Source organism: Vombatus ursinus, unplaced genomic scaffold (genome assembly GCF_900497805.2).
Source record: "Vombatus ursinus unplaced genomic scaffold, bare-nosed wombat genome assembly UNPS02014793.1, whole genome shotgun sequence".
Classification (NCBI taxonomy): domain Eukaryota; kingdom Metazoa; phylum Chordata; class Mammalia; order Diprotodontia; family Vombatidae; genus Vombatus; species Vombatus ursinus.
Window position 1 is genome coordinate 4,063,302 of NW_020954571.1, and position 25,977 is coordinate 4,089,278.

Sequence of the window (25,977 nt, forward strand, 5' to 3'; positions counted from 1 at the left end):
GCTCACGTTGTGCCCCCTACAAGTGGCATCCCCCGAGTTTACTCAGTTATTAGTGCCCCTACCAAAACTGTTTTGTATTTATCTTGCATATATCACATTGTTTATTTAACTCTGCACATGTTATCGCTGTCCCTCCCCGCCAATAGATCATTAACTTTTTGAGGGCAAGCATTATTTCTTTTTTCCTTTTATCTCCACACCTAGTACAGTGACTGGCACATAGTAAATGCTTAATAAATGCTCAATAAATGGAGGCAAATGGATGTTACCCATATTTCCCAAGTTCAGGATCTAAGACAATGGATGGGATAGAAGTATCCCATCTTTTATAGGAAGCTTCTCCTACTCCCTCTTAACTACAATGCCTTCCTTCTGTTAATTATCCCCTATTTATCCTATATGTAGCCTTCTTCGAATATATTTGTTTGCATGTTGTCTCCCCCATTAGACTGTGAGCTTCCTGGTACTGAGGGCAAGTACCGACTCTTGCCGATTTGTGACTCCCCAGCTTTTAGCATGTTGCCTGGCACATAGGAGGCACTTAATATATGTTAGCTGGTTGGTTGAAACTCCCCTTTAGCAACCAAAGCCGTTCCTCCAAACAGAGTAAGAAATGAGATGAATGTGCTTATAGAAATCCGTGGCGGTGATAAGTAGAAAGACAAACGTGTGAAAAAGCTGTGGGATAAGGGAAAACGCTAGAACCAGAAAGAAGACAGCCTCTGCAGCATGGAATCAGTGGACCAAGGTGGCCTTGGTGGAAATTTTCAAGCAAGTTGAGCTATTCCCTGAAATCCTTATGGGAATCCAGCTGGACCTATGGAGAAGTCATGAGTCAGAATGCAGGTGGCAAAGAACCCAAAAGACTTTAAATAAAGCAAAGACCCCTGAATGCCTACCATCCAGCTTTCCTAACTCCAAGCTGGCTATCTAGCCATTCGGCTGAGCTCAGGACAAATTTCTTTTGCTGGTCTCTCAAAGGGTCATATAGTACAAGCCTGTAAATAACTCCCATCCACTGGGAATGACCCTGGAGTCAGACTAGAATGGAACAGGCCCCCGGGGGCTGATCCTGGCAACACTTCATTCAAAACACAGGCAGCAGAAATGACTGGGACCCTGGTCACTGACACTGGTCTACTTCACTCCCAGTCCCTGTGGGGCCAGTGCAGAGGATGTGCCTGTTCACGTGAGGGACTCCAGGGAAAAATCATAGCATGTCCCAGTTGGAAGGGACCTTAGAAGTCATCTTGTTCCAAACCCTTCATTTTACAGAGGAGGAAACCAAGGCTCAGAGAAGGAAAGAGATGTAAGTAATTAGCAGCAGAGTCAGGACCAGAACCCAGAAATCCTTATTCCCACTTCAGGACTATTTCAATAACACCAGGCTGAAGTGGGAATCCGTCCCTACTCCCAAAGTCTGTAATATGTTTACAGATGTGAAAAACCCACAAGGTGATCTAATCTGGGGAATCCATCAGGTCTAGGTTCCAAGACTCCTCCGAGGCTTGGGGTCTCTTTAGGAGGCAAGCAGGAATGGGAGGGTGAAATGAGGATAATTGCACCTGCCTCCCTCCTGTGCTGTGAGAATTAATTAGCTAATGTTTTGTAAAGCCTTTTGAAGCTGTGAAGTGCCCCATAAGCCCTGAGTAGCATCATTATAAATATTATCATTTTATTTATAGAATTGGGGGGGGGGAGAAGAGAAGGGAGAGAGAGCAGGGATTTATATTCTGGGAGCTCAATCACCTTTCTGATTTAGTCACATGTGTGAGTATATTCTGCTGGCGCCTGGAAGCCTTGGGGCAGAGGCGTCTATAAATATGAGACTTCATTAGCTTCCTCCCTCTGAGCAAAGGGGGGTTGCCACGCACTGCCTCCTGCAAAACTAGCCAAGTTAAAAAGCAAATGCTGAGGATGGGAAAGAAAGTGAGGTGGGAACCAGGGGCAAGGTGAGGAATAAAACTTAGCTGGGAGAGCTTCAAGAGCTCAGAATGAGGCTGTGGGGCCAGGGGTCTCCCATTTGTCATGTGACAGAACTACTGAACAAAGTACAGTGCAAGGCAGACACTCTGGATGTGGTCATCATCAAGTGGATGTTCCATCAAGCATCAAGCAGCCTGAGCTGCTGAGCTCAGAGTTACGGAACAGAATAGATGGGAATCCCCACCAGTTAGGTAGCTTTGCTTGGGTATGCATGCACCATAGACCGAGTCCTAACTAGCCCCAGGCTGCACCTTAATCCTGGACAACAGTGAGCAGTAAATCCATCCAGACATTAAGCTTTAACCCCAAAAGAACCTGTACCCTAGTCCAAGCCACACATTCAGCCCAGCCACAGATGGTGCCCTAATTCCAACCACAGATTTAGCCCTGATTACAACTATAGAATAAACCCTAATCCCAACCACAGACTAAACCTTAATCCCAACCACAGACTAAACCTTAATCCCAACCACAGACTAAGCTCTAATCCAAGCCACAGATTGAGCTCTCACTAGTCACAGACTGAGCCCTTACTCCAGCCAGAGATAAACTCTAACCTGAGATATAATCTATACCTGTGACCCTGGAAAGCCATCATGTAACTATGTGCCCTCGGTTACAAAAAAGACTGGGTTAAAGAGCACAGATAGATCAGTGACGGCCATTCCCAGTGCCTGGAACTTAAGTCAAGTGAGCCGAGACTGTCATCTTTATATAAGACTAGCCTATAAGAAAAAACACAGATACCCCAATTTCCCAAAGAAGACTCATGAAGGAGAGAGGTCAGGAGCCAAAGGGCTCAGGAAGGAGAATTCCTAGAGTCTGCATAGTTACAGTTGTCCCAAGACCACCAACAGGAGCATGAAAATAGCTTCAGATGGAATTCCTTCTTTTACTGCTGCTCTCTTACCCCATAAACTAGGAGGGGAATAAAAAGAGGCCAAGGCCTTCTTGGCTTCTAATGGAACAGCAAGCCTCCTGTAGCATTCTCCCTCTGGAGAGTGCTTCAGCATCTGAGAGCCATCCTTAGGGGTTTCTGTAATTTATAACCTGGCTTCTCTGGGGAACCCTGGGAACTAAATGAGAAGTGTCAAAAGCAGCTTTGAAATCCAGGGGAAACCCTTCTCTCCCCTGTGACAGTAATAGAGGAAGCTCAGGCAGGGAGATCTTTAAACAGGAGGCAAAAGCTACAAGGCCTATATCTGGATTCCTATTCATCCACTCCATCCCTCTGAATTTTGTCCTCTGGGATTTTTCCCAACTTCCTCTTCGGTCTTTTGCCACCTTGCAATGGGTACCTACCACGTGATCCTGTCCCTAATGCTTCAACCATAAATGTTAGCAAAAATAGCTATCAATGCAGTGCTTTGGAGAAAATGGGAGAACAGCATCACGCCTTACCCAGAGGAGAAAGGAAAGCCCTGGTCTCAGTACCCAGACAGATGAAAATGCAGAAGAAATGGTATAAGTCAGAACAGCCAGAGACCTTCATTTTACAGAAGAGGAAACTGAGACCCAGGGAGACTAAGCAACTTGTTTCGGGTCACTCCTACAGTAAGGATCCGAGATTGGATTTGAACCCATGACCTCTGACTCTAATACCATACTACCTCAATTCCCAGACTAGTACTCCAAAAACATGGTTCCTCCCCTAAAGAAGGTTATATTCTAACATAGCAAACACACTCACACACACACACACACACACACACACACACACACACACACACACACACACGAACACTTACATTGCAAAGAACAAATGAATAAAATACAACACACAAATGGGCCACTGCGTGGTGTGTGAGACCATATGTAAAGAGCGATAGTAAGTGGGTGGGGTTAGTTGGGGAAGGCTTCCTGGAGGTGAGAGGAAGGAAGGAGCTGAAACAGTTCAGAAACAGAGATTTCCCCTTCTAGCCAGGCAATGTGATTTTTAAGTGATGCTCTTCACAGGAAGGTAACAGGGTCAGGACATACAGTCGACTTGTTTTTTAACTAAGACTTGATTTCCCTTTGCCATCATACTCTACCAAAAACACTAGCAAAAGCCACTATCATTGCAATACATTAGAGAGAACAGGAGAGCAGGATTATCTCTGCTGGCTAGGGAGTCGCTGAGGTGTCCCTACTAAACCAAGAAGTCCCTCTAGGGAGATGTGGTTCTGCCATCAGAAGTCTCTCCTTTCTTTTTTTCTGTGCCCTCCCTGCTCCACTGAGAGTACTTCCTCTGTGACGCTGCTGAGAGGACTTCAGACCCACTACCAAAGGCAGAGGGGAGAATCAGGCTGCCTAATTTCCAGTCTCCCTGAAATAAAACTTCCTTTAAATAAACCACCAGGCCCAAATCCAAGTCCCAGCCTCATAGGAAAAAAAAATGCCAAGAAACATGTCCCTGGCTCCTATCTGGAATGGACAGTCAGTGCCTCTCTCAACAGAGATATCTCTTGCACAATCAAGAGATGTTCTCTTCTGCTTAGCTCTAGAAGAGGATCCAGTCTGTTTAACACCCAACCCACTGTCAAGGACAGCGTGCTGGGCTCTAGGTAGGTATGGACACCAGGGGTGTCTGCATGTGTCAGAGCAAGTGACTAGGCCCAGAAACTGCTAATCCATTCCACCTTCCTCCCCCAATCCAACAACCTTCCACAAGCCCTGTGATTGCATCATGTAGGCCCAACACTTGTGAAATTTGCCCCTATCCAATCAAAGCTTGAGGCACTGCCAACCCTGCTCCTGAAACCTGCCTGGCTAATGTTTAGGGGAAGACAAAGTATATGTGGTTGGGTGGCAACGGCTTAGGCAGTAAACAATAGCATAAACCACCAACATGACGTTGAGGAAATGATTTATATAGGGGAAGGATATGGGGTAGGGGGGAGATCTTCATTTCAAAATCAATAAAAGAGTTTTGGGAGTGCATATCAGCATCAGCATTTTACCTAAATTTATCAGCAGGGCAACTCTGAGTGGAGGATGGAGGCTTGCATCAGGACAAAATTCCTACTTGTTTTTATTTCCCTTCAGGAACCAATGCTCTGCTCCGGGCCGAAGGCACCGAGCCCAGTGCTCCAGAGGGCAGCCATTTGTCATGCAGGACATAATTCCTCTTAAACAGCAAGCTTGTTGACTTCAGGGCCTGCCAGCCACAGAAAATACAACTAACCACCAAGCATGCCTGTATTAACTCCCCGATTGGGCAGGAAGCAGACATCGCTCTCTGTAAATATAAAGTCTCCATCAGCTATTTACGAGACCAGATACTTTGAAGATGAATTTTCATTGACTGGACAAGTCTAACACACTCTTGTCCCTCTGTCCATATTGATTCCACGGCTCTTCCCAACATAATTCTCCCTTGCCATTGGGGGATGTTTTACAGTTGTTTCGTTCTCCTATTCAAGCTGGATGGCTTGGTAAGAGGGTTTTTACTGCACATTCATGACATATAAATACAAAAAGAGATGAAGGAAAGGTATTTGACAGGAATCAGGTATTTATTTAACTGTTAGTATTTTTTTTCCTCAAGAGCATAGTATTTCTAATGGAATTGGGACTGGAAGCAGTGGATTTTATTAATTAGACATGAGCTTCTATGAGGTATGTATATTTATTCCTGTGGAAAGCAACCAATGGAATGGAAATAAACTAGAGAACACAGGTTTTCTTCTACTGCAAACAGGTAATGGGTCCATTCAGAGATCAATTCCAACTAACTATTCAGGATACATCAGCTACCACCCCCTTTTGATATTAGGAAATAGTCTCAAACAGACATCTTCATGGTGGTGAGACTGGTTTAATCTCCACTGCCATGGCCAACAGGGCTTCTATCCTTGGACCAAACTGTGTCCTCATGACTATGAGTTCTCCTAGCAAAGATACAGCTTAAAGTCCATCTATACCCTCTCACTCTACCAACTCATGTCAAGTCTACCACAAATGCACCCAAAGAGGATCCACTCAACATATCAGCAGACTTCTACAAGCTTTCTTGGCATTGCATAGAGGCCAAAAGAAAATGTGAACCATTCATCAGGGAACATTTGCTCTTGCCACATGAGAAGTCCACTTTCTTTTCCGGTCACAAGTCTCTCTGCTGACATACTTTACAGTGTTTCTCTTATGCAATTCTCCATTGACAATGTGTTACAGCCTATATACACTCACCATGTTCTTCTCCTTTGCCTTCTGAGTGACCTTCAACTTTTGGTCTTCAGAGATTGTAGCATTTCATGACTTGTCAAAACTCACTGCTAAAAGAATACTGCCTGTTTTCCCAAAATAAGTTTCATTTTTGCCTTTTGTTTTTTATACCACTATAGTTTTCCCTGGCATCATTCCCCCTTCCCATCACAGAAAGTCATCCTGTATACAAACAGTATTTTTCAAAGACACCAAAAAAAAAGAAAAAACAGGAAAAAGAGCATAATTCATCAATACATTGGAAAAGTCTAAAAATATGTACAATTTGTGTGTGTGTAGTTATAAAGATATGATCTGAAATAGCACATGATTGCAAAAGCCTACCTCATCCCTTCTCAAGTCTTCATGAGGATACCCTGGATGTGTGTGTGTACATTATCCTCATTAACAAAACTGTACTGATAAGGAAAATATAAATATTGGTCACCTTTTTTTGCCAATCATAAGACCTCAGGTTAGTTCAAAGATTTTGCTAATTCTCCCTTCTTTCAAATACCTTGAAAATAAATCCTTAATGTCCTCTTTTAAAATTGTCACCTGCAGCACACACCTCTTATATATATACTAGACCTATTCCAGCTACTCTTCCCATCTTAGTTTTCTCCAACAGAATGTCTTCTTTCTCATACAGCACAACTGTGCTGTTATAGAATCTAAGAGGGTTGATTCAACTGTAACAATGGGGAAAAAAAGTTTGTTACTGATCTTTTCCATTTTTCATCTATTTGTTGTACTCTTTCCAGTTTCATCCTTAAGTGCCTTCATGAGAATCCTGCTTATTTGGATCTCTCCCCAAGTTTGCTTTAAACTTGTTTTTGTTTCAACTGTTTCTTCTTGTCTTATGGTTAACGCTGCTCATAGTCTTCCACTATCATCCTCTATAAAGAACTTATAAACAATGTTATACTCAAAACCAGTACAGGACCCACATTCCCATCTTGGCCTTGGCTGCTATAGCACTCCATCTGACAAAGAGATCCAGTATTCTGCCGGGTGAGGTAATTTTTTGGCTCTTTTGGCCTCCCTGTTGTTGCTATCAATTTATAATGGCTAAACTTCCTTAAGAAATGGTAATGGACTATGTCTATATCTGTTCTTTTATTCATTTCCTGATTATTTACACCAGCAGGCTTTAAAAATAGGTCAGTTTAGAGCTGCTTTCCCCTGTAAACCATATTGTCTCATTCTTATTATTTCATCTAATCTGATATTGAATTAGCTCTTTGCTGTACCAAGTCAGACCATCCACTGACAGCTGAATTAATCCCACATTCAGGGGGTGTGCTGGAGCCAGCTTTTATCATGCTTGAGAATTGTTTGTTAAATATTCAGTGTGTGCATCTGCACCTCAGAAATCAGCAAATGCTACAAATCATGGCTTGATTTATGGTTTTGTTGACTGTCTAGACTTAAGAAAGTGATGGAAAAAATGCAAATAATGCAGCTTAAACTTAAAAGTACATGAAGTGTTTCAGGAGAGCTAATTATTAAACGTTTACCAGCAAATCTTTGACCACATTGGTATCCAGTTGTTTCCGCTGTGTTAAGACTATAATCAATTTTATTTTTTAAAATGTTATCTGATACTCGGTGTCCAGCACCTCCTCCACAGTTAACATTTTCTTTGAGAAGAGAGTGGAAGAGATACTAAACACTGGGTATGAGGTTTCTGATGATCTCCAGGTAGGAAGACATGTGGTATGAGGATTCTGATAGTCTACAAGCCAACGGCCCCTCTCATTTCTTAATCTTTAACAATGTTTCAACAATAACAGTATTAATAGCATATACTTACTTATATAGCATTTTAAAGGTTTGCAAATTCTTTCCTTACAACAACCATAGGTGATAGGTAATATCTATAGTCTCATTTAATCAATTAAAAAGACAGTGTTTTAAAGGCTCCCATAAATGGGAAGCAGTTTTCCACAGCTGGAAAGGGTCAAAGCCAGGCCTCAGACTGAAAGACCAATTTAGCCCAGTTCTCCCTCCAGTATAAAATATTGATTAGAAGGCTGAAAGTCCCAGGGGCTCTTCTTACAATTCTTAACTCTTATCTTATGGTCCTAAAGATATTTTCCGGTACTAATCATCCAAATCACAAAAGTTATCACAACATCCTACATACTTAGTGGGACTATCTTAAGATGAATAATAATAGCTAGCATTTACATAGTGTCTACTATGAGCCAAGCACTGTGGAAAGCACTTTACAAATATTACCTCATTTGGTGAGATGAAGAAGAAACTCCATCATCATTACCAACCAGATTGACCATCTACTGTACTGGGTCCAGGAAGAAGACATGACTAAGATGCCATGCCTACCCCTAGCAAGTGCAGTCTAGTACATGCACGTAAAAGGATAACAAAGACTACATTAAGTATATGCTGTATGCTTCAAAGAGATTCAAAGACAAAAAGAAAGTCCTCATATGCACCAAAATACTTACAAAAGCTCTTTTTTATATTAACAAAAACTGGAAACAAAGTAGATTCCTATACTAGAGTTGAAATTGAAATCCAAAATTGAAATCAATGTTATCACAATGATCAAGCTCAGCCCTGTAAGAGTTAAGAAAAAGCATGTTCCTATCTTCTCTGCAGATGGTGACTGACTGTGGATATGGAATACTGTATGTATTGTCTGACCCAACTGCTGTGTTGGTTTTCCTCTTTATTCTTTGTTATAAGAGAAGTCTTGCTGGTGATGTTTTAAAATGAAGGTGGTAAAAATTTTTTTAATTTAAAAAAAAATAATTATAGGCTTAGAGCTAGAAAAGATCTTTGAGGCCACCTAGTCTAATCCTCTCACTTTATAGATGAGGAAACTGAGGCCCAGAGAAGTTAAATGACTAACTTGCCATAAGTCACATATGCAGCAACTAACAGAGCTCAGATTTCAACACAGGTCATCCTCTGACTCAAATCCAGCCTATCAATTGGGGATGACTAAACAAATTGTGGTACATTAATGTAATAGAAAATTCACTAGAAAAATAGAAATAATAAATATGATATAAATATAGGGGAAAAACATGGGAAGACATGAATTAATGCAAAGTAAAAGAAAAACAATATATGCCATGACTATAACAATGTAAAAAGAAAGAACAAGAGAACAATTAAAACTGAATACTGCAAAATTATAATGATCTAGTATGGCTCAAAAAAAAAAGAAATGTGAAAAGGCATCCCTAATTCTTTGCAGAGATGGTGGGAGGGGATACAGGTAGGGAACATTAGATATAATGTCAGACTTTTTGAACATGCTGCTTCATTTTGTTTAATTGTTTCCCCTTTTTCATTCTTTATTGCAAGAGATGACTCTGGAAAGGCAGGAAAATATATACTGGGAAATGTAGATGATATAAAAACAAAAGACATCAATTTCTGCCCCGCCCCCCAGAAAACATATATTAAATGCCAAAGGAACAGTCCAGACAGGGAGGGACAAAAGAAGAGGAAAATAACACAGAATGGGGTGGCTGAAGAAGGCTGCATGAGCTGGGCCTTGAAGGAACAAGTGGACCTTGAATAAGCAGAGACAGAGAAGGATAATCCAAGTGAGCGCACTGGAACAAGCATGGGCCAAGGCAGTCTGTCTGCCTGGAGAGGAGGGATTCTGTAGAGGAAGAGGGAGAGTTCCAAGGCTAAGATAAGAGAAGAGAAAGAGAAAAGCACAGACTAAAAAGGGACTCGAATGCCAAGTTATATAGGTTGAACTTAGGACCTAGCATAGTATATTGTAAGTAGAAGGCACATAATATCTGTTGAATTAAACATGACTCTGTAGCCACTGAAGGTTTTCAAGGATATGTATGACATCCACCAAAAAGTGTCCTAGCAAAGTTAAACAAAAGTTCACGTTCTTTCTCCAGGAATTTGGCATGCTCCCAGGGAAGAGAACACAGCTGGTGTTCTTCCTCATTAGCAGAAGCTGGCACTTGCAGGGAGGATAAATCACTCACTGCCTTACAGTCCTGTTCCCCTGGCAATCAGATAGCCTCTACTGGCCAGGTCATAGGATAATACAGCTAGACCCGGAAAGGAGCTCAGAAGCCCCCTGGCCTAACCCCTTCATTTTATAATGAGGAAAGTGATGCGTGGTGAGGTTAAGTCATTTGCCTCAGGCCACAAAGACAGTAAGCTTTGGAGGTGGGATATGAACCCACATCCTCACACAAGAGCCAATGTTCTTTCCACAGTACCATGCTACCTCTAGCAATTTTTAATTTCCTCCCAGGTGCCCATTTCTTTTGAATGCCTATCTTTTTTTCCCAAATTTCTGTCTCTCCCCTATCCACAGCATTATGGAACCTAGGATGCCACTGGGGAGCCATGAATAATCTTTGCATACATGACATGAAGTCAGGCTATGTAAGGGTTTCATAACAAGGCCATCATTTGAGAAATGGTACAAGTTCATAGGGTGGTCATAATGGTCACATGTTTATATGCCCTTCATGAGAAATGCCATCACCTCACACTTGAAGTAATGAGGCCTTTATACTACCTTTAGTGATTAGAAACCAAGAGGAGGATACTTGGACATTTGCTAAGGGCCGGCCAAGAGTGAGAAGAAGCTATTGGATTCGCTAATCTAGTGGTTGAAAACTTAAGTCCAAGACACTAACACTGGCGGGCATATTGTACTGTTCCCCTATACCGGGCCCGTCTCTCTGATATGGGGGACATGCACAGGAAGGCTGACAAGAGAAGAAGCAGGACTGGACTCGGGTGATACATTTTTTAAGTAATTATGAATCCCAAAATGTACTGGCTAGTATAGGGGTCCACAATCATACTGATTTATAACAATGACTGCCAGGTGCCGCCCTTCTTTCCTTTTTACTTCATGGCAAGAGTCCCTAATGCCAGGTCATGAAAGGTAATGGACCATGACATCATAAGCTGTCATGGTCCAGGGGACAAGCTCCTCACAGGCTGAACAAGGCATCCAGGTGGGGAAGTTCTTGCAAGGTTCTAGGTCGGCAAGCTCTCTCCTTCCTTCCCTCAGCTGGGGCTCATGGTCACACAGACTCCCAGGGAGAACCAGAAGAGCTCGGGATGACTGCCATCATCTTCTTCTTCATCACTCACATTTCTATAGCACTTTAAGGTTGACAAACCATTTTTCTCACAAAAGTCCTGTGAGGTAGATAGTATAAGTTATTACATTCTCTCCCTTCTGAGAAGATGAGGAAAGTAAAGTTTAATGTAATGAAATAACCAACCAATGACCAAATATTAGAACTGGGATTCAAAACTGGGGCTTCTGACCTAGAATTCAGTATGTGCCACGAGTGGTTGGAGAAAAGGATTGAGGCTCTAATGACATCCTCATCAGCCAAACAGGTCACAGGGGCCCCCAAAATAGGGTTTGGGACAACGAGAGAAACTGTGTATATCCAGTCTCAAACATGGCTTCCCTCGTTCCTGGTTTTTCACCATTGACTTAGGGTTCTTTCAAGGTTGGAGGTATGGAGAGCTTTCTCAGGCTTTTGGATCAAGCTCCTGCCCTACTATGATCACATGGAACAGACTCTTGGGCCTTTTTACTGCTAATTATCCATTTCCTATGGGACCCGTTGAAGTGAGCTGGCAACAGGCAAATCAAACACCTCAAGTGAAGCCATTGCTCATTTATCAACATGTGTCATTCCACTTCCTCCAGCCTGGTCCTTTCACTGCCTCCACACACCATGCTCACTCCTTCCTCTGTGACTTCACGCAAACCATGACCCTTAACAAGAATGCCCTTTTCTTTTTCCCGGAGTCTTTCCAAATTTTGCCCTTTCTCCAAAGCCCAGTGCAAGCCCTATGTTCTCCAAGAAGCATTGTCCAACCTACACTTAGTCTAAACCAGTGACTGGCAAACAACTGCTAGAGACCAAATCTGGTCTGTAACCTGTTTTTGTCTGGCCCTAGCCAAAAAGAAGTTTTACAGTTTTAAATACAATGAATTTTTATTTTAAAATGTAAAAGAAATTCTTAGCTCATGAGGCCAGATGGATTGGGGAGGGGGTGAGGTGCTTAGTTTGCTGACCCTGGCCCTTTTCCACGTTGGCATGGATGTCTCCCAGGCATCTCAAACTCAACATGTCCAAAAGAGAACTCATTACCTTCCCACATACACAGCCCTAAAACCCACACTTGTTCCAAACTCCCTTATTTCAGCCAAGGGCAACATCACCTGCTTCCAGTCAACCCTGGAGTCATCCTCAACTTTTCACTCTCAGTGTGTTTACATAGCCAATTCATTTCTATCTCCACAATATCTGAGAGAGAGACAGACAGAGAGACAGAGACAGACTGACGGATACAGACAGAGATAGATGATACAGATAGGAATATTTATAGCTATAGATATATACACATATCTATATAGGTATATATGCATATATCTATAGAAACAGATAGAAATATCTATATAGACAGATGGATACATAAAAAGATAAGAGACAGACAGACCTGCCTATCCATCCATCCACCCTCTTTCTCTCCACTCACACAGTCATCACAGTAGTTCAGGTGTTCGTCATCTTTAGTCCAGACTATTGCAGTGACGTTACAACTGGTTTCCTTGCTTCAGATGTTTCCCCATTCCTATCAATACTTCACACAACTATCACAGTAATTTCCTAAAGTGTAGATTTGACCATGGCACCCTCCTACTCAATAAACTCCAGTGACTCCCTATTACCCCCAGGATCAAATATCAACTTCCATTTGGTATTCAAAGCCCTTCACAACCTGGCCCCTTCCTACCCTTGCAAATCACAGTGTGACTTACATCCTCTATGCACTCTGTGGTTTAGCCATACTAACCTATCTGCTGTCCCTTGCACAAAACACTTCATCTCCTATGATCATGCCTTTGTATGACGTGCATCTCAAGATTCTGCATACCAGCGGTATTTTTCGTCTGGGCTTCTGAGTCCCAAAGAGGCAGTAGTTGGGAGGGCATCCCAAAGATCTGATCTTCATTCTCAAGAGGCTGAAGACCTCAAGAAACCCAGTCAGTCATTGAATGTCAGTCCCACTAGGTACCTCCACCAGCCTAAGTCAAGTAATAGGTTTGTGTTAGGGTTTCAAGAGTGGTTGGTGGTTCTACATGAGCTGGGGGGGTCGAAGGGAGCCTCAAATATTCCACCTCTCAGCTAAAATTTTTCTCCATTAGCAGGAGTCTGAGATCCTCGAGCCCATTGTAGCATCAAATGCCAGGCTTACTGTATGCCTTCCTCATCTGGAAAGCCTGGAATACTCTCCTTCCTTACCTCTATCTCTTGGAATCTCTGGCTTTCTTCAAGTCTCAGCTTAAACGTCACTTTCTGCAGGTCTTTCTCAGTCCTCTAGCTGTAAATGATGTTACTCTCTGCAGTTACTTTGTATCTCTTCTGTTTATATCTTGCATATTCCTCTTTATTTATACATTTTCTCCCCTCTAGAATGTAAGTTCCTTGAAGGCAGGCACCGTTTTCACTTTTTGTTTCTATATCTGATGCATGGCACATGGTAAGTGCATAGTAAATGACTGTTAAGTGAGGAGTCTCCTGACCTTCAAAGATCCATAGACATGATTCTGGCACAAATAACCATAATACAAAGTGCAATGTGATTTAATTTTTAAAAAAAAACACTTAGGACAATAATCCCCCCAAAGTAGTATAACACAGAAGAAAGGGTGCTGGATTTAGAATCAAAGTACCTGGGTTGAAAAGCTAACTCTGCTACTGACCTCTTGTGTCACTTTGGGCATGTGATTTAACCTCTCTGGGCCTAAGCTTTCTCTTCTACAAAAGGATAGGGTACAATTAGATGATGTCTAGGGTCCCCTCTAGCTTCCAATCTATGATCCTATGATCTTATGATATGCTCCCAAATGTTAGGGAAGCTTTGAAGAGGAAGACAGCTCTTCCAGGTAGCAGGATTTCTCAGAAAGAGACCCTTAGAAAGCTTAGAACCCCTAGGAAAATCTTTAGCTGAGAAGTAGAATATGTGGCACTTCACTGCCCATCCCAGAAAGCGTACAATCACCAGCCACCCAAGAAGCCTGAGCACAAACCCCATCACTTGACCTAGGATGGGAAGGTACACTGTGGGATTGGCATTCAATGTTATGCTGGGCTTCTTGAGGAACCCGACCTCTGCAAATGGAGATCAAATCCTTGGGGTGCCCTCCTAACTAACTACCTCTGAGGAAGTCATTAGCAGGCTAGACATACCCCTGGCAAGCAGAATCTTGATATACAAGTCGTTTCATAACCCTATGTATCACACCACCTGTCAGAGCTACCTATGCACTAAGAAACTCTATAGATAGGAAGAATCCAGGGTGAACATTTTGCCAAACACTGGCCCTTCTTTTAAGAAAAAATAGGGCACGGCAGGCCTGAGCTAATACAGGGACGGTACCCTCTGCAGGGACGCTGACAGCCAAGTCAAGAGAAAGGAGACATGACTCAGGAGCAGACAAGGTTCACTAAGTTGTTGCTTTCTAACCATAACCACGCTCACAACCAGAGCAGACCTTAAAAGGAAGCCGATCAGCAGCAGATGTCCCAGTCTGAGGTTTTGGGTTTTTTCAAAGGGCCTCAGAACAATCAAGGTTGAAGAGAGACATCTGTATCGAGTAAAAACAAAACCCTGAAAAAAAAAGAGGGGAAAACCAACCACCCCAATAACACCTATAGCAATGAAATACCATCTGGGAGTCAAAGGTAGATGACTCCACAAATCTAAAATCAGCAGCTGATGGTAGGAGAGCCTGGGGCTGGGCCTCGATGCTGCAGGCTTTGGTTCTACTAGAAAAACTCAGAACATACAGAAGACTTTAGCCAAGGAAAAAAAAATTTAGGGGGATGTGAGGAGGCTTGGGCTCTATTTCTGACTCAGTTACCAGCCTGCTGTATAACTGTGGGGAAGTCACTTCCTCTTTCCGGGATTCTTTTCCCATCTATAAAATGAGAGAATTGGATTAGACCATTGCTAAGGTCCCTTCCAACTCTGAAGTTCTATGATTCTATGATTAATGATTTCTATCTGAAGGATATAGGAGCAGGATTATTTCATGTGTCTCTAGAAAAGGGGTTCTTAGCCTGGAGTCTGGGATTTTCTTTTAATATAATTGGTTTCCTTTGTATTTTATTTTATACATTTAAAAATATTATTCTGGGAAGGGGGTCATGGGCTTCGCCAATCTGTCAAAGGGATGTATGACATAATAAAAGATTAAAAACTTCGGCTAGAAGGTGGAAAGACCACCAGTTGGAAGCTACAGGGATGCTGCTCACCACTCAATTTAAGGCTGAACCCTCTATAAGGGCTATTCAATGATGGAATGAGTCTCCTTTAGTAGGGAAGGAGTGTTCTATAACTGGAAGCCCCCCATCTATGAGGAATACTACAGAAGAGATTCCAGCCCTAGGTGGAAGGTGTAGAGTGATGACTTCTAAGGCTCCCTCCCCCTCTAAGCTTCTGTGATTAAAGGGGAAATGGAAGATAGAAGAGAGGAAATACAGAAAAATCAATGTTATGTGAAGTCTACAGCAAAAGCCCTTTTCCACTTAACCTCCTCTTCCATTCACATCACAATCTGAACACTAGTAAGACTTTGAGCTCCTTAGGCACCACTAGGATTTGAACTCAGGTTCTCCTGTTTGCCACACAGGTGATTTAATCAGCTAAGCAATGGCACCACCCCAGGAAGGATTTCAAACTCTTGATTCAGAGTGGTTTCTGTGCCCTGGAGATGTTGAGGTATGACAAAGGGTCCCAAAGCCAAAAGGTAACAAAGAAGAAGCCAGAATTCTGGATAATCCACAAATTAGATAAGCAGGTCTTAAAAAATTGAGAGCTGCTCCCCTTCGTGTGATTCCTTCCTAAGAAATTTCCAACAGGTCTAACTGGGTCACAGAGGCAAATGATGAAGGCCTCTTCTCCCTTGGTTAATCCAATTAACAGAGTGTGGAGTGTTGGCTCAGAAATAGCTTCCCTCATCTTACCTTCTCGCTTCATGCCCATGGCAAGACACTTCTGGTAGCGGCAGTATTGGCACCGGTTCCGCTGGCGTTTATCAATCAGGCAGTCTTTATTGTCTCGGCAGGTATAGGTGAGATCCTTGCGGACTGTCCTCTTGAAGAAGCCTTTACAGCCTTCACAACTGTACACACCATAATGTTTACCTGAAATGGAAGGGCAGAGATGCTATTCAATTCAATGAATGTTTATCAAATGCTCACTATGCACACAACCCTTACCTCAGTAATGCGGAAATGAACCTGAAAAAAAAACATAACCCCTGCCCTCAGGTGCTTACAATCTACTGGAGGAGATGTAACCTATTTGTAGAAAGCATAATACAAGGTGGAAAACATAACTGAAAAATGTGAAGATGTAGGAAGTTGGGCAAGATTTGACTTAGGTAACACCCTAAAGGACTGTTATATAGATGCAAAGAACACTTTTAATTGGCTGGTGGAGTGCTGGTCAGAGAAGGTTTCACAGCAAAGGTGGCACCTGGGCTGGACTTGAAAGGGAAAGAAGGATTTGAACACGTGCTAATGAGACTATGTTTCAATCACCAGAGATGTTCTGTGAGAATTCACGAGGTCAGAGAGGACCTGGGATAGAAATGAAACAGGGAAAATAGCTAGTAACACACTCTGGCTCTGTTGTTGTCTAGTTGTTTCAGCCGTGTCTGTGTCTAAATCTTCATGACCTCATTTGGGATTTTCTTGGCAAAGATACTGGAGTGGTTTGCCATTGCCTTCTCCAGCTCATTTTACAGATGAGGAAACTGAGGCAAACAGGGTTAAGTGACTTGCTCAGGGTCACACAGCTAGTAGGTGTCTGAAGCAGATTTGAACTCAGGAAAATCAATCTTGCTGAGTCTGCGCCTGGTGCTCTATCCACTGCACCAACTGGCTGCCAACACAGTCTGGCTAAAGAAGGAGTAAAGGGGCAGGATGTGAAATAAGCCTGGAAAGGTAGGTTGAAGCCAAATTGAAAAAGTATTTAAATTTCAAGCTAAGAAGTTTATGTTTTAGCCCTCAGGTTACAGGGAACCGCTAAAGTCTTAGAATATCAAAGTAATATCATATATTCTGATTATTTTGCCTGCTGCTGAAGGGATACACCAGATGCTGGGGAACTAGTTAGGAGACTACTATCATAGTGCAGGTAAGACATTTTATAGACCTGGACTATGTAGTGGACAGGAGGGAATAGATGCGTGAATTATCATGCCACTAGAACCCATAGGATTTGGCAATTGACTGAATGTGAGGGGAGGCTGGGGAGGGAGTGGAAAGAGCCAAAGAGGCTGCCAACGTTTCCAACTTGTGAGTTTTGAGGAACAAGAATCACTTCCAATCTCCTTTAGATACACATTATGACAGCAAGAATGTCAGAGCTCAACAGGACCTTAAAGGTTGTCTACTAACCCCCTAATTTTTCAAAGGGAAAACTAGGGCCCAGAAAAGGGAAGACACTTGCTTAATATCATAAAGTGAATTGGTTTGAATCCAGGTCTCCATCTAGGGCTCTTTCTATCAAACCACACTATTACATCAGTTAGTAGGGGGAATTCCTATAGAAAGTCTTTTCTGCTGCTGCTCCTCTGCCTGATGCCAAAATGTCATTCAAGCCCCTCCAGAGTCTGACCTTCATCTACCCATCCAATTACATCTGGAGAGGCAGCACGGAATAGTAGTTAAGAGTTTTGGACATAGGAGTCTGGAAGACCTGAATACAAAATCCTCCTCTGTGACCTTTAACTCAGTGGTCCTGAAATGGTCCATTAACTCGAGAATCCTGTAGTTTAAGTCACCTAGATTCTCTGAGCCTCAGTGTCCTCAACTGTAAAAAGAGGGAGCTAGACTAGATGAACTAGTTCCTTCAGGCTCTAGATCTATGATTCTGTGATTCTCTCTCCTGCCCAAATTAAATGTCTACCCTAGTCTCTTCACTGGCTATCTACCAGCCTCAACATGCCACAAGCTTTTCTGGAATTGTCATTTCTCTGTTTATCTAGGTCCTCACCCACTGTTGAATAAAATCAAGGCTTTAAGAAACTCTATATATGTGCACATATGTACCTAAGGGGGAGGATGGAGAGGGGAGAGAGGGAAAGAGGAAGAGAGAGAGAGAGAGAGAGAGAGAGAGAGAGAGAGAAAGGGGGAGAGAGAGAAAGAGAAGGGGAGAGAGAGAGAGAAGGGGAGAGAGAGAGAGAAGGGGAGACGGAGAGAAAGAGAGAGAGTTCTATGTTGGTGACAATTCTGCGGATGGTCACATGATATGGTATCAGAGGTTGTCAATCACAGATGCATCTGTTTTTGTTCGAATGCAAGTGTGAGGATATAGTGTATTGTACAGTGAGAGAGCTAGAGTATATACAGAGAGCTAGAGATGGATACAGGGGATATGTAAGAGAATATATGAACACAGGTGAAGAATGTCTATGTATATACATGTACATTAGCAAGTATGTACAAATATGTGTTTGTATGTGTATAAGGCCTAGTGAAAGGACTTCAAAAGAGGGGAATTAGCCAAATGAAACTGCCTGAGGCTAGGGCTGCCTGATAAATGGTATCATCATCACCTCCAATTCCCCTCCTGAACGCCAGTGCCTCATTCATGATGAGATTCTGGATTTTACAGCTTAGCTGGCCCAGAGGATTATCAATCTCTGGATGCAAAGGGGGAGGGGAGGGAGGAAAAGGAGGAGATGCCTGGAGGCCATGTCATCAAGCAGTCCACTCAAGGTGGGGAGGGCCAGGGTCTCCTCTCCTGGGGAGGGAGGGTCTCCTTAGGTCACTGTCTCTATGGCAACACCAGACCAAGTCAGAGACAGCTTCTAAAAGGCACCCTCAGGCTTCTTAGAGACTCATGAGAAGGATGCAGGAAAAAGAGTAATAAGCAAGGGGGAATACCTAGGGCCAGGTTCAGGCCTAGAATGAGGTCTGAAATGCCTTTAACAGGGAACAAAGCCTTATAATCCACAATGAGGAGTCAGGAAGCAAAGAACGATCTACTGGGAGTCAGGAGACCTGGGTTCTATTTCCAGCTCTTCTACTGACTGCTCATGTCAACTCTCCAGGCCTCAGTTTCTCCATCGGTTAAATGAAGGAGACTAAATAGTCACTTCAAGCTTCGGCATTCTATATTCTAAAGCCTAAAGAGTGTGTTCTCACACATTCTGAAGCTCCTCCATGAAAGGGAATGATAAAAGATGACCCTGAGGTCCTGGAGTTTCCTCAGCTAGCAAAGCTTCAATGACAAGCAGTAGCTTCCAGCACCCACTATGGGGAAGTCACTGTACTAGAGGCAGATGACACATCCTCGCAGGGGAATATGCCTCCTTCATAAGGTAGGCAAGTTGATTCTGGCACTTTAAAAAGACTGTTAACAAGGCTTAGAAACAGTAAGATCCAGGGCTGAAATAGGCAAAATGTGCTTTCTTGGGAAAAGCACTGGGTCTGGGGGTCACAGGACCTGGGTTTGAATCCCTACTCTGCTATTTACTGAATGGCCCTGGTTGGGCAAGTCTCTCCATCTCTCTGAGCCTCTGTATCTTCATCTTTAAAATAAGATTTACACAAACAAGCAAGAAAGCTTTGAAAGTAACATGCTGACTTACATACTTCACATAATAAAAAGAAAGCTTAACATATTAGAGATTCATGATTTCACATTTAATCTTTTTTTTCTATTCTACATTGTACACAGAAATATTCCCTTTCGGGGGGAGGGTGCTTAAATTCAGAATAAAATAAGAGTGTTAGAATTTGTGGCTTCTAAAGTGCCTTCCCATCTCTAAATCCTGTCATTCTGTACACTGTCTATTATGCAGAAAACAATATTTACCAGAAGAGTCTATTGCCCAAACATCCTGGTTCCTCCAGGTTTCACTACATTTTGGTGATACCCGTACCAAAGGCAAGGAAGGGGCTGCTGAGCTGATGGGAAGATCCAATGCACATCTTTGCAGCCAGAGTTGGAAAGGAAACGTCAGTCTAAGGAGTAGGCTGAATGATGCTCAAGAGGGAGAGCAATTTTTAACTGCTGGCTCTGCTGTAAGCTTGTGACTGACTGTAAGCTCCAATTCTAGTCTCTCCTAGTGCCTAGCAGAGTGCTCTGCACAGATCTTAATCAATGATTGTGGAATTTAATTGAGTGTCCCCACACTGGCTTTCTTGCCCATTCCCATACTGGGGGTCTCCCTCCATCTGCGGAACAGCTCTCATCTGAAAAATTTTACCTGAGGAGCGGTCCCCACAGATGGCACATATGTGCTTGGTGAAGGAGGCCATAGTTCCTGAGGGATGGGCGGGCACTTTAAGAACTCCATTGAGCCCAAGGGGTGGCTTAATATCTTCTGTGCTGCTGACAGGGTTCATTGGCGAATTGAGCTGGGGAGGGAAAAACAGAGGGTAATGTTAAGATGATGTCCCATGAAAGAGAGAAGAAATTCTGCCATACCCATTTCCTAGAGTGCTATTTCTACATAAACCATCAGCTGTCTACAATAGCTACTATTTCTTCAGTGCTTTCAGTTTTACAGAATAAAACCTCACAACACAGCCATGAGATAAACAGCACAAATATTGCTGACTCCATTGTGCAGAGGAGGGAACTGAGCCCAGGATGATAGGATTTAGCGCTTCAAGGGACCCTACAGGTCTTCTCTAGTCCAGTTCCTTCATTTAACAGAGAAGGAAACTCAGGACCATAGAAATTAAATGCCTCAGTCAAGGTCAGATGTACATTAAATAGCAAAGCCAGAATTTGAACCAAGGTCTTATTCCAAATCTAACATGTTTTCCACTGTACCAGAAGCTCTGATTAAGTACCTGGTGTAAGTACCTGGTGTATGCAGAACACTTTGCTCTAGGCTCTGAGTGACTCAAAGTGTAGATATGACATTGACCCTACTCTCACGGAGCTGCTCTTTACACCAAGCTGCCCCACACAAGTCTGGCCTGTAAAGTGCACTTTTCATATATTAAAGTCTATAGAAGGATCTTAGATGTCAGTATTCTGTTTTCTCTCTCCTGGAGGGGGTATACTGGAGCCTAATTCAGCTCAGCCCTGTTCTTCTCTTCCTTACAAGTCATTCTCCCAGAGAGGCCTTTTCAGGATACAGGGCCTAGAACAACATCAAACTGATAAATGTCCAGGTCACAGGATATGGTAAGTTTAAATGGGAAAATGGGAAAGGATAGAGGGTGGGGAAGGGGGCAGGGAAGGGAACAGAAGGATGGGGAGTGGGTTCTAGATTCAAAGATGTGGATTGACTACTTTGTCTAATCCTCATGCTACACCTCAATTCTCAAACCACCATTTTCCACCCACCCCCTAGGCAGAACAGGACCTGAAACCTGGACAGGAAGAGAAGCGTGGGAAATTCACTCTGTTACCGTAGCAACGCTGGAGTGACAGGGCAGTTTTGATTCCACTTACCATCCTGGCTCCCCCTATCTGATACAGCCTCCGCCTCTTAGGGCTCTCAGCATATCAGCGTACCAACTCCCCCCCCCACCCCCAACAATCTCCGGCTTGGCTCTTACCCTCCACTTCCCCATCCTGTCTCCACTAACATTTCTGCTGAGCCTCATCCCATTCGGAAGTTCCCCCTCAGAGGGCTGGCCCCCTTCCCACCAGACACCAGGGAACTTGCAAGAGACAAATATTTGTTTTCTTCTCCAAAATGCTCCTCTGTTCCACACCCCTTGGGGAAAGGAGAAACTCTCCAACACTTGTAAATGCCAGGGGAGTAACAGATCTTGTCTGCTGTGTACTTCAGTAGCCTCAGAAAACCTGACTTCTCAATCTGGGAAATCCATTTGCCTTCCCCAACAAAAGCTATGCCCCCTTCCTCCTTTCTGATATAACAGGAAGAAAATTAGCTCTGGGGAAAGAAAAAAAACTAAGTTCCTAATATTGACCACTAGCCCTGAAGAAAACACATTCTCCTTTATGCTCTGGAAGAGAAAATGGATTCTAACCATCCATTCCAAAATCCTGCACTGTGTAACTGGGGCCACTCTTAGAGCTCCACAAAAAAAGAGCTGGACTACCTAGGGAGGCAGGGTGTTCACTGTTGGAGATGTTCAAAAAGAGTTAGCTTCCTGCTTGTCAGGGATGTTAAAGAGGGGGTTCACATCTCTGGAAGGAGACTAGATTAGAAGAACTCCAAGATCACAGACCAATTCTGAGGATTCATGACTGCAAGATTCTGCTACAGTTACTGAGTATCTCTAGGCCTCAGTTTCCTTTTGATGGAATGAGGAAGCCATAGCTGTCCCTAGTCTCTGCAAGGCTGTTTTGAGGTTAAACTCTCCTAGAAAGTTGGCCTGGGTTGAGTAGAAAGAAGCCTGCCTGCACTACCGCCTGTTATAAGGGGAAAGGTACATTATACATAATGATGTGACTTGGGGTCCTTAATGAAGTTATTGTCCCCTGTACTCTATGCCTAGAGCTGGCTCTACTGCTTACTAGCTGTGTCATCTGGAGCAAGACATTTCAACAATCCAAGTCTCAGTTTATTCATCTGGAGAATGAGGATAATACTTGTAATACTTGCCTCCCAGCTTCTAGCCCAACACTGGGTATACAATAGATGAATAATATGTGCTTGGTGGCCTGAAGGAAATCAAGGGAGCTCATAGAGCCTCCTCCTTTTAACGCACAAGTCTCATCATGTCATCCGTCTGCTCAAAAAACTTTAATGATTCCCATATGCCTCTAGAACATATATGTTTCTTTTTAAAAAAAAATTTATTTTAGGCAATTGGGGTTAAGTGACTTGCCCAGGGCCACACAGCTAGTAAATGTCAAGTGTTTGGTCTGAGGCCAGATTTGAACTCCGGTCCTCCTGACTTCAGGACCAGTGCTCTATCCACTGTACCACCTAGCTGCCCCCAACATATATGTTTCTTAACTTGCCATTCAATAACCATTCTCAACTGGGCTCAAATCACTGGCCTTGGGTTCAAATTCTGACTCTGCGTCTTTTACTTGTGTGACTTTGGACAAGTCACTTAACTCTCAGGTGTCAGACTAGATGGCCTCGAAATTAACTTCCAGCTCTAAGATGATGTTCCTATGAACCTTACCTCTTCAGTCTTATTTCACAATATCCTCCTTCACAGGCTATATTCCAGCCAAATTACTCTAGCAACTGTTCTGCAATCCCGTTCTGCCATCTAACATCTCCTTGTTTCCCCCTAAGCCTAAAATATAGTCTTTCCTCACCTCCACCTGTTGAAATCCTTCCCTTCCTCAAAGGCATCACCCTTTTTAGGGGCTACCTCCTACCTCAGCAGTTCTCAAAGTGTGATCTTTGAACTCCTGGTGATACCCATGACTTTGTCATGGGGTCTGCGAAGTCAATACTACTTTTGTAATAATACTAAGACATTATTTTCCTATTCAGATACCAACTAGACATCTGTGTGATGTGTAGAGGTCTTCAATATTTTTTTAAGAATGTAAAGGGGTCCTGACACCAAAAAGTTTGAGACCCTCTCTCACTACTTCCACCCCTCTGAAAAATGAAAATGTTCTCCTCTCCTAAATTTTTTTTGCTTACAGCATTGTCTAAATCAGGGGTGGGGGATCTGCAGCTTTGAGGTCACATGCAGCCCTCTAGGTCCTCAGGTGCAGCCCTCTGACTGAATCCAAACTTCACAAAACAAATACCCTTAATAAAAGGATTTGTTCTGTAAAGCTTTGACTCAGTCAAATGGCCGCACTTGAGGACCTACAGAGTCCTATGTGGCCTCGAGGCCACAGGTTCCCCACCCTTGCTCTAAATCTTTTCTTTGCCCCTATCGAGCTCTATATTGTATCATACTTAATTATGTGTGTGCTGTATTCCCATCCGGTAGACTAGAAACCCCTTGAGAGCAGACACTGCCACATTTCATTGTCATATCCCTAGTGCAAAGCTGAGAATTTAACAGCTGTTGACTGCGAATCTGCTCTGCACACTGCTCTGGAGAACAGTTTAGAACGGTCTCAGACAGGGCCACTCACTAGGGGTTTGACCCCCCCTTCTTCCCCCCAGTTACTTTACCCCAGCCTCCCCGACGCTGTCCCATGGACCACGACTCAGCAAAAGCCAAGGAGAAGGCACTGAGTCAGCTCAGTGGAGCAAGGAGAAGAACTCACCCACTGTTTCCTCTTTCTGTGGCTACCCTGAAACTTCAATGGGACAGAGTGCTGGAGCGACACTCTCTGCTTCCTTGTCCCCACAATGTGCCCTAAGCCCTTACCCAGACTAACTCTGGCCCGGGAAACAACAGAGCCAACCCTCTAGTATTGGACTGAGGATGTTTCTGTGGCTCTGCTGGACCAGAATGCTAAGCGCTAGGAAGAGCTCCTTTCTAACTTCAGGAAAAAGCCCCTATTTCTCCAAGCACGGAGTAGAATGAACTGCAGGCCTCACTATGCAACTGGGAGCCTCAGGGAAGAAGCAGAAAGAGGAGGGGGCAATCTTTCTTCCTCAAAAGAGGATCAGCAGATGACACATACAGCCAGGCTCTATCTCCTGCTTCCAGATACCAACAGGACCCAACTCCTACTAATTATTTTGGTTTTGGTTTTTTTTTTGTGAGGCAATCAGGGTTAAGTGACTTGCCCAAGGTCACGCAGCTAGTATGTGTCAAGTATTTGGTCTGAGGCCGGATTTGAACTCAGGTCCTCCTGACTTCAGGGTTGGTGCTCTATCCACTGCGCCACCTAGCTGCCCCTAACTCCTACTAATTATATTTTACAGTCAAGTAAACTGAGGCCCCTCTAGAAAGGTTAAGTGATTTGCCCAAGGTCACACAAATAGTAAGTCACAGAGCTGAGATCTGAACCCAAGCTCTTGATTCTAAATCTAGTTCTCCTTCCATTATACCAGGCACTGGATTCACAGAGTTTGAGGATGGTGGTTAAAGCTCAGCTAGTGGACGACTTTGAGAAAGCTATATAACCCTTCAGGGGGGCTTCAGTTTCCTAATCTATAAAACAAGATGGTTGGACTAGGTAATCTCTAAGGCCAACCTTCTACCTCTAAATCTATGATCTTTCTTCCACTGTACCAATATATATCCAATCTTGTGGATATCAAAGGTGCCGTCTACCTTTAAATTCAATTATTCTATGATGACCAGTCCAGAGTTCTTTCAACCATAGGGACTTTGGGGAGTATCAAAGCAACTGCCTCAATGTACCAATAGTCACTGAGACTCAGAAAGGGCAAGCCTCCCAGGTAGCTAGCAGCAGGTGAAGGAGTCCTAACTCTCACTTTGGTGCTCCTTCCCCCCTTGCAGGACATCTTTCAATGCCCTCCTCCCTCCGTGGGCCTGCTCCCATACCACGAATGGAAAAGCACCCCTTTAGAGTGAGCATTTCTGCCCTCCCCTCTCCACCTCATCCCAGCTGCCTCTTCAGAAGCCTTTGCTGAGGCAGCTGGCAAGAGAGCTGTGGAGATCGTCGAGGAAAGTATGTCTCTGCAGTCCCTAGCCACCACCCCCCTCATCCTCTTGGCCTCCTTCTGCCTCAGCAGAGTTTCCAAAGCTAACGAGGCATAGCTGGATCACAAGTGGCATCCGCCAGGTGATTCAGAGCACCTTCCGCCAGCACCATCCATGCTGGTTCAGCATCTGCAATCGCCACTTCTCCCAGAACCCTAGGGGGAGGGGCCAGGTGCAGGGAAGGAAAGAATTCCTTCTGGTCCTCACTCACTCTTCTTTCCCAAAGGAGAACTCACTGTACAGATACTTACAG

The 25,977-nt window shown here is 43.5% G+C and overlaps 1 protein-coding gene across 4 annotated transcripts in view; it reads right to left on the minus strand.

The window, feature by feature from the left end:
* The window catches only part of RXRA (retinoid X receptor alpha), a 287,628-nt gene that overhangs the window by 48,957 nt on the left and 212,694 nt on the right, over positions 1–25,977 (minus strand). For all 4 annotated transcript variants that reach the window (XM_027869561.1, XM_027869563.1, XM_027869562.1 and 1 more), the window contains exons 3-4: positions 20,459–20,609; positions 16,200–16,379 (exon numbers count right to left, since the gene is read on the minus strand). In XM_027869561.1, coding sequence (XP_027725362.1) covers positions 16,200–16,379; positions 20,459–20,609 — 331 coding nt within the window. The remainder of the gene's footprint in view (positions 1–16,199; positions 16,380–20,458; positions 20,610–25,977) is intronic.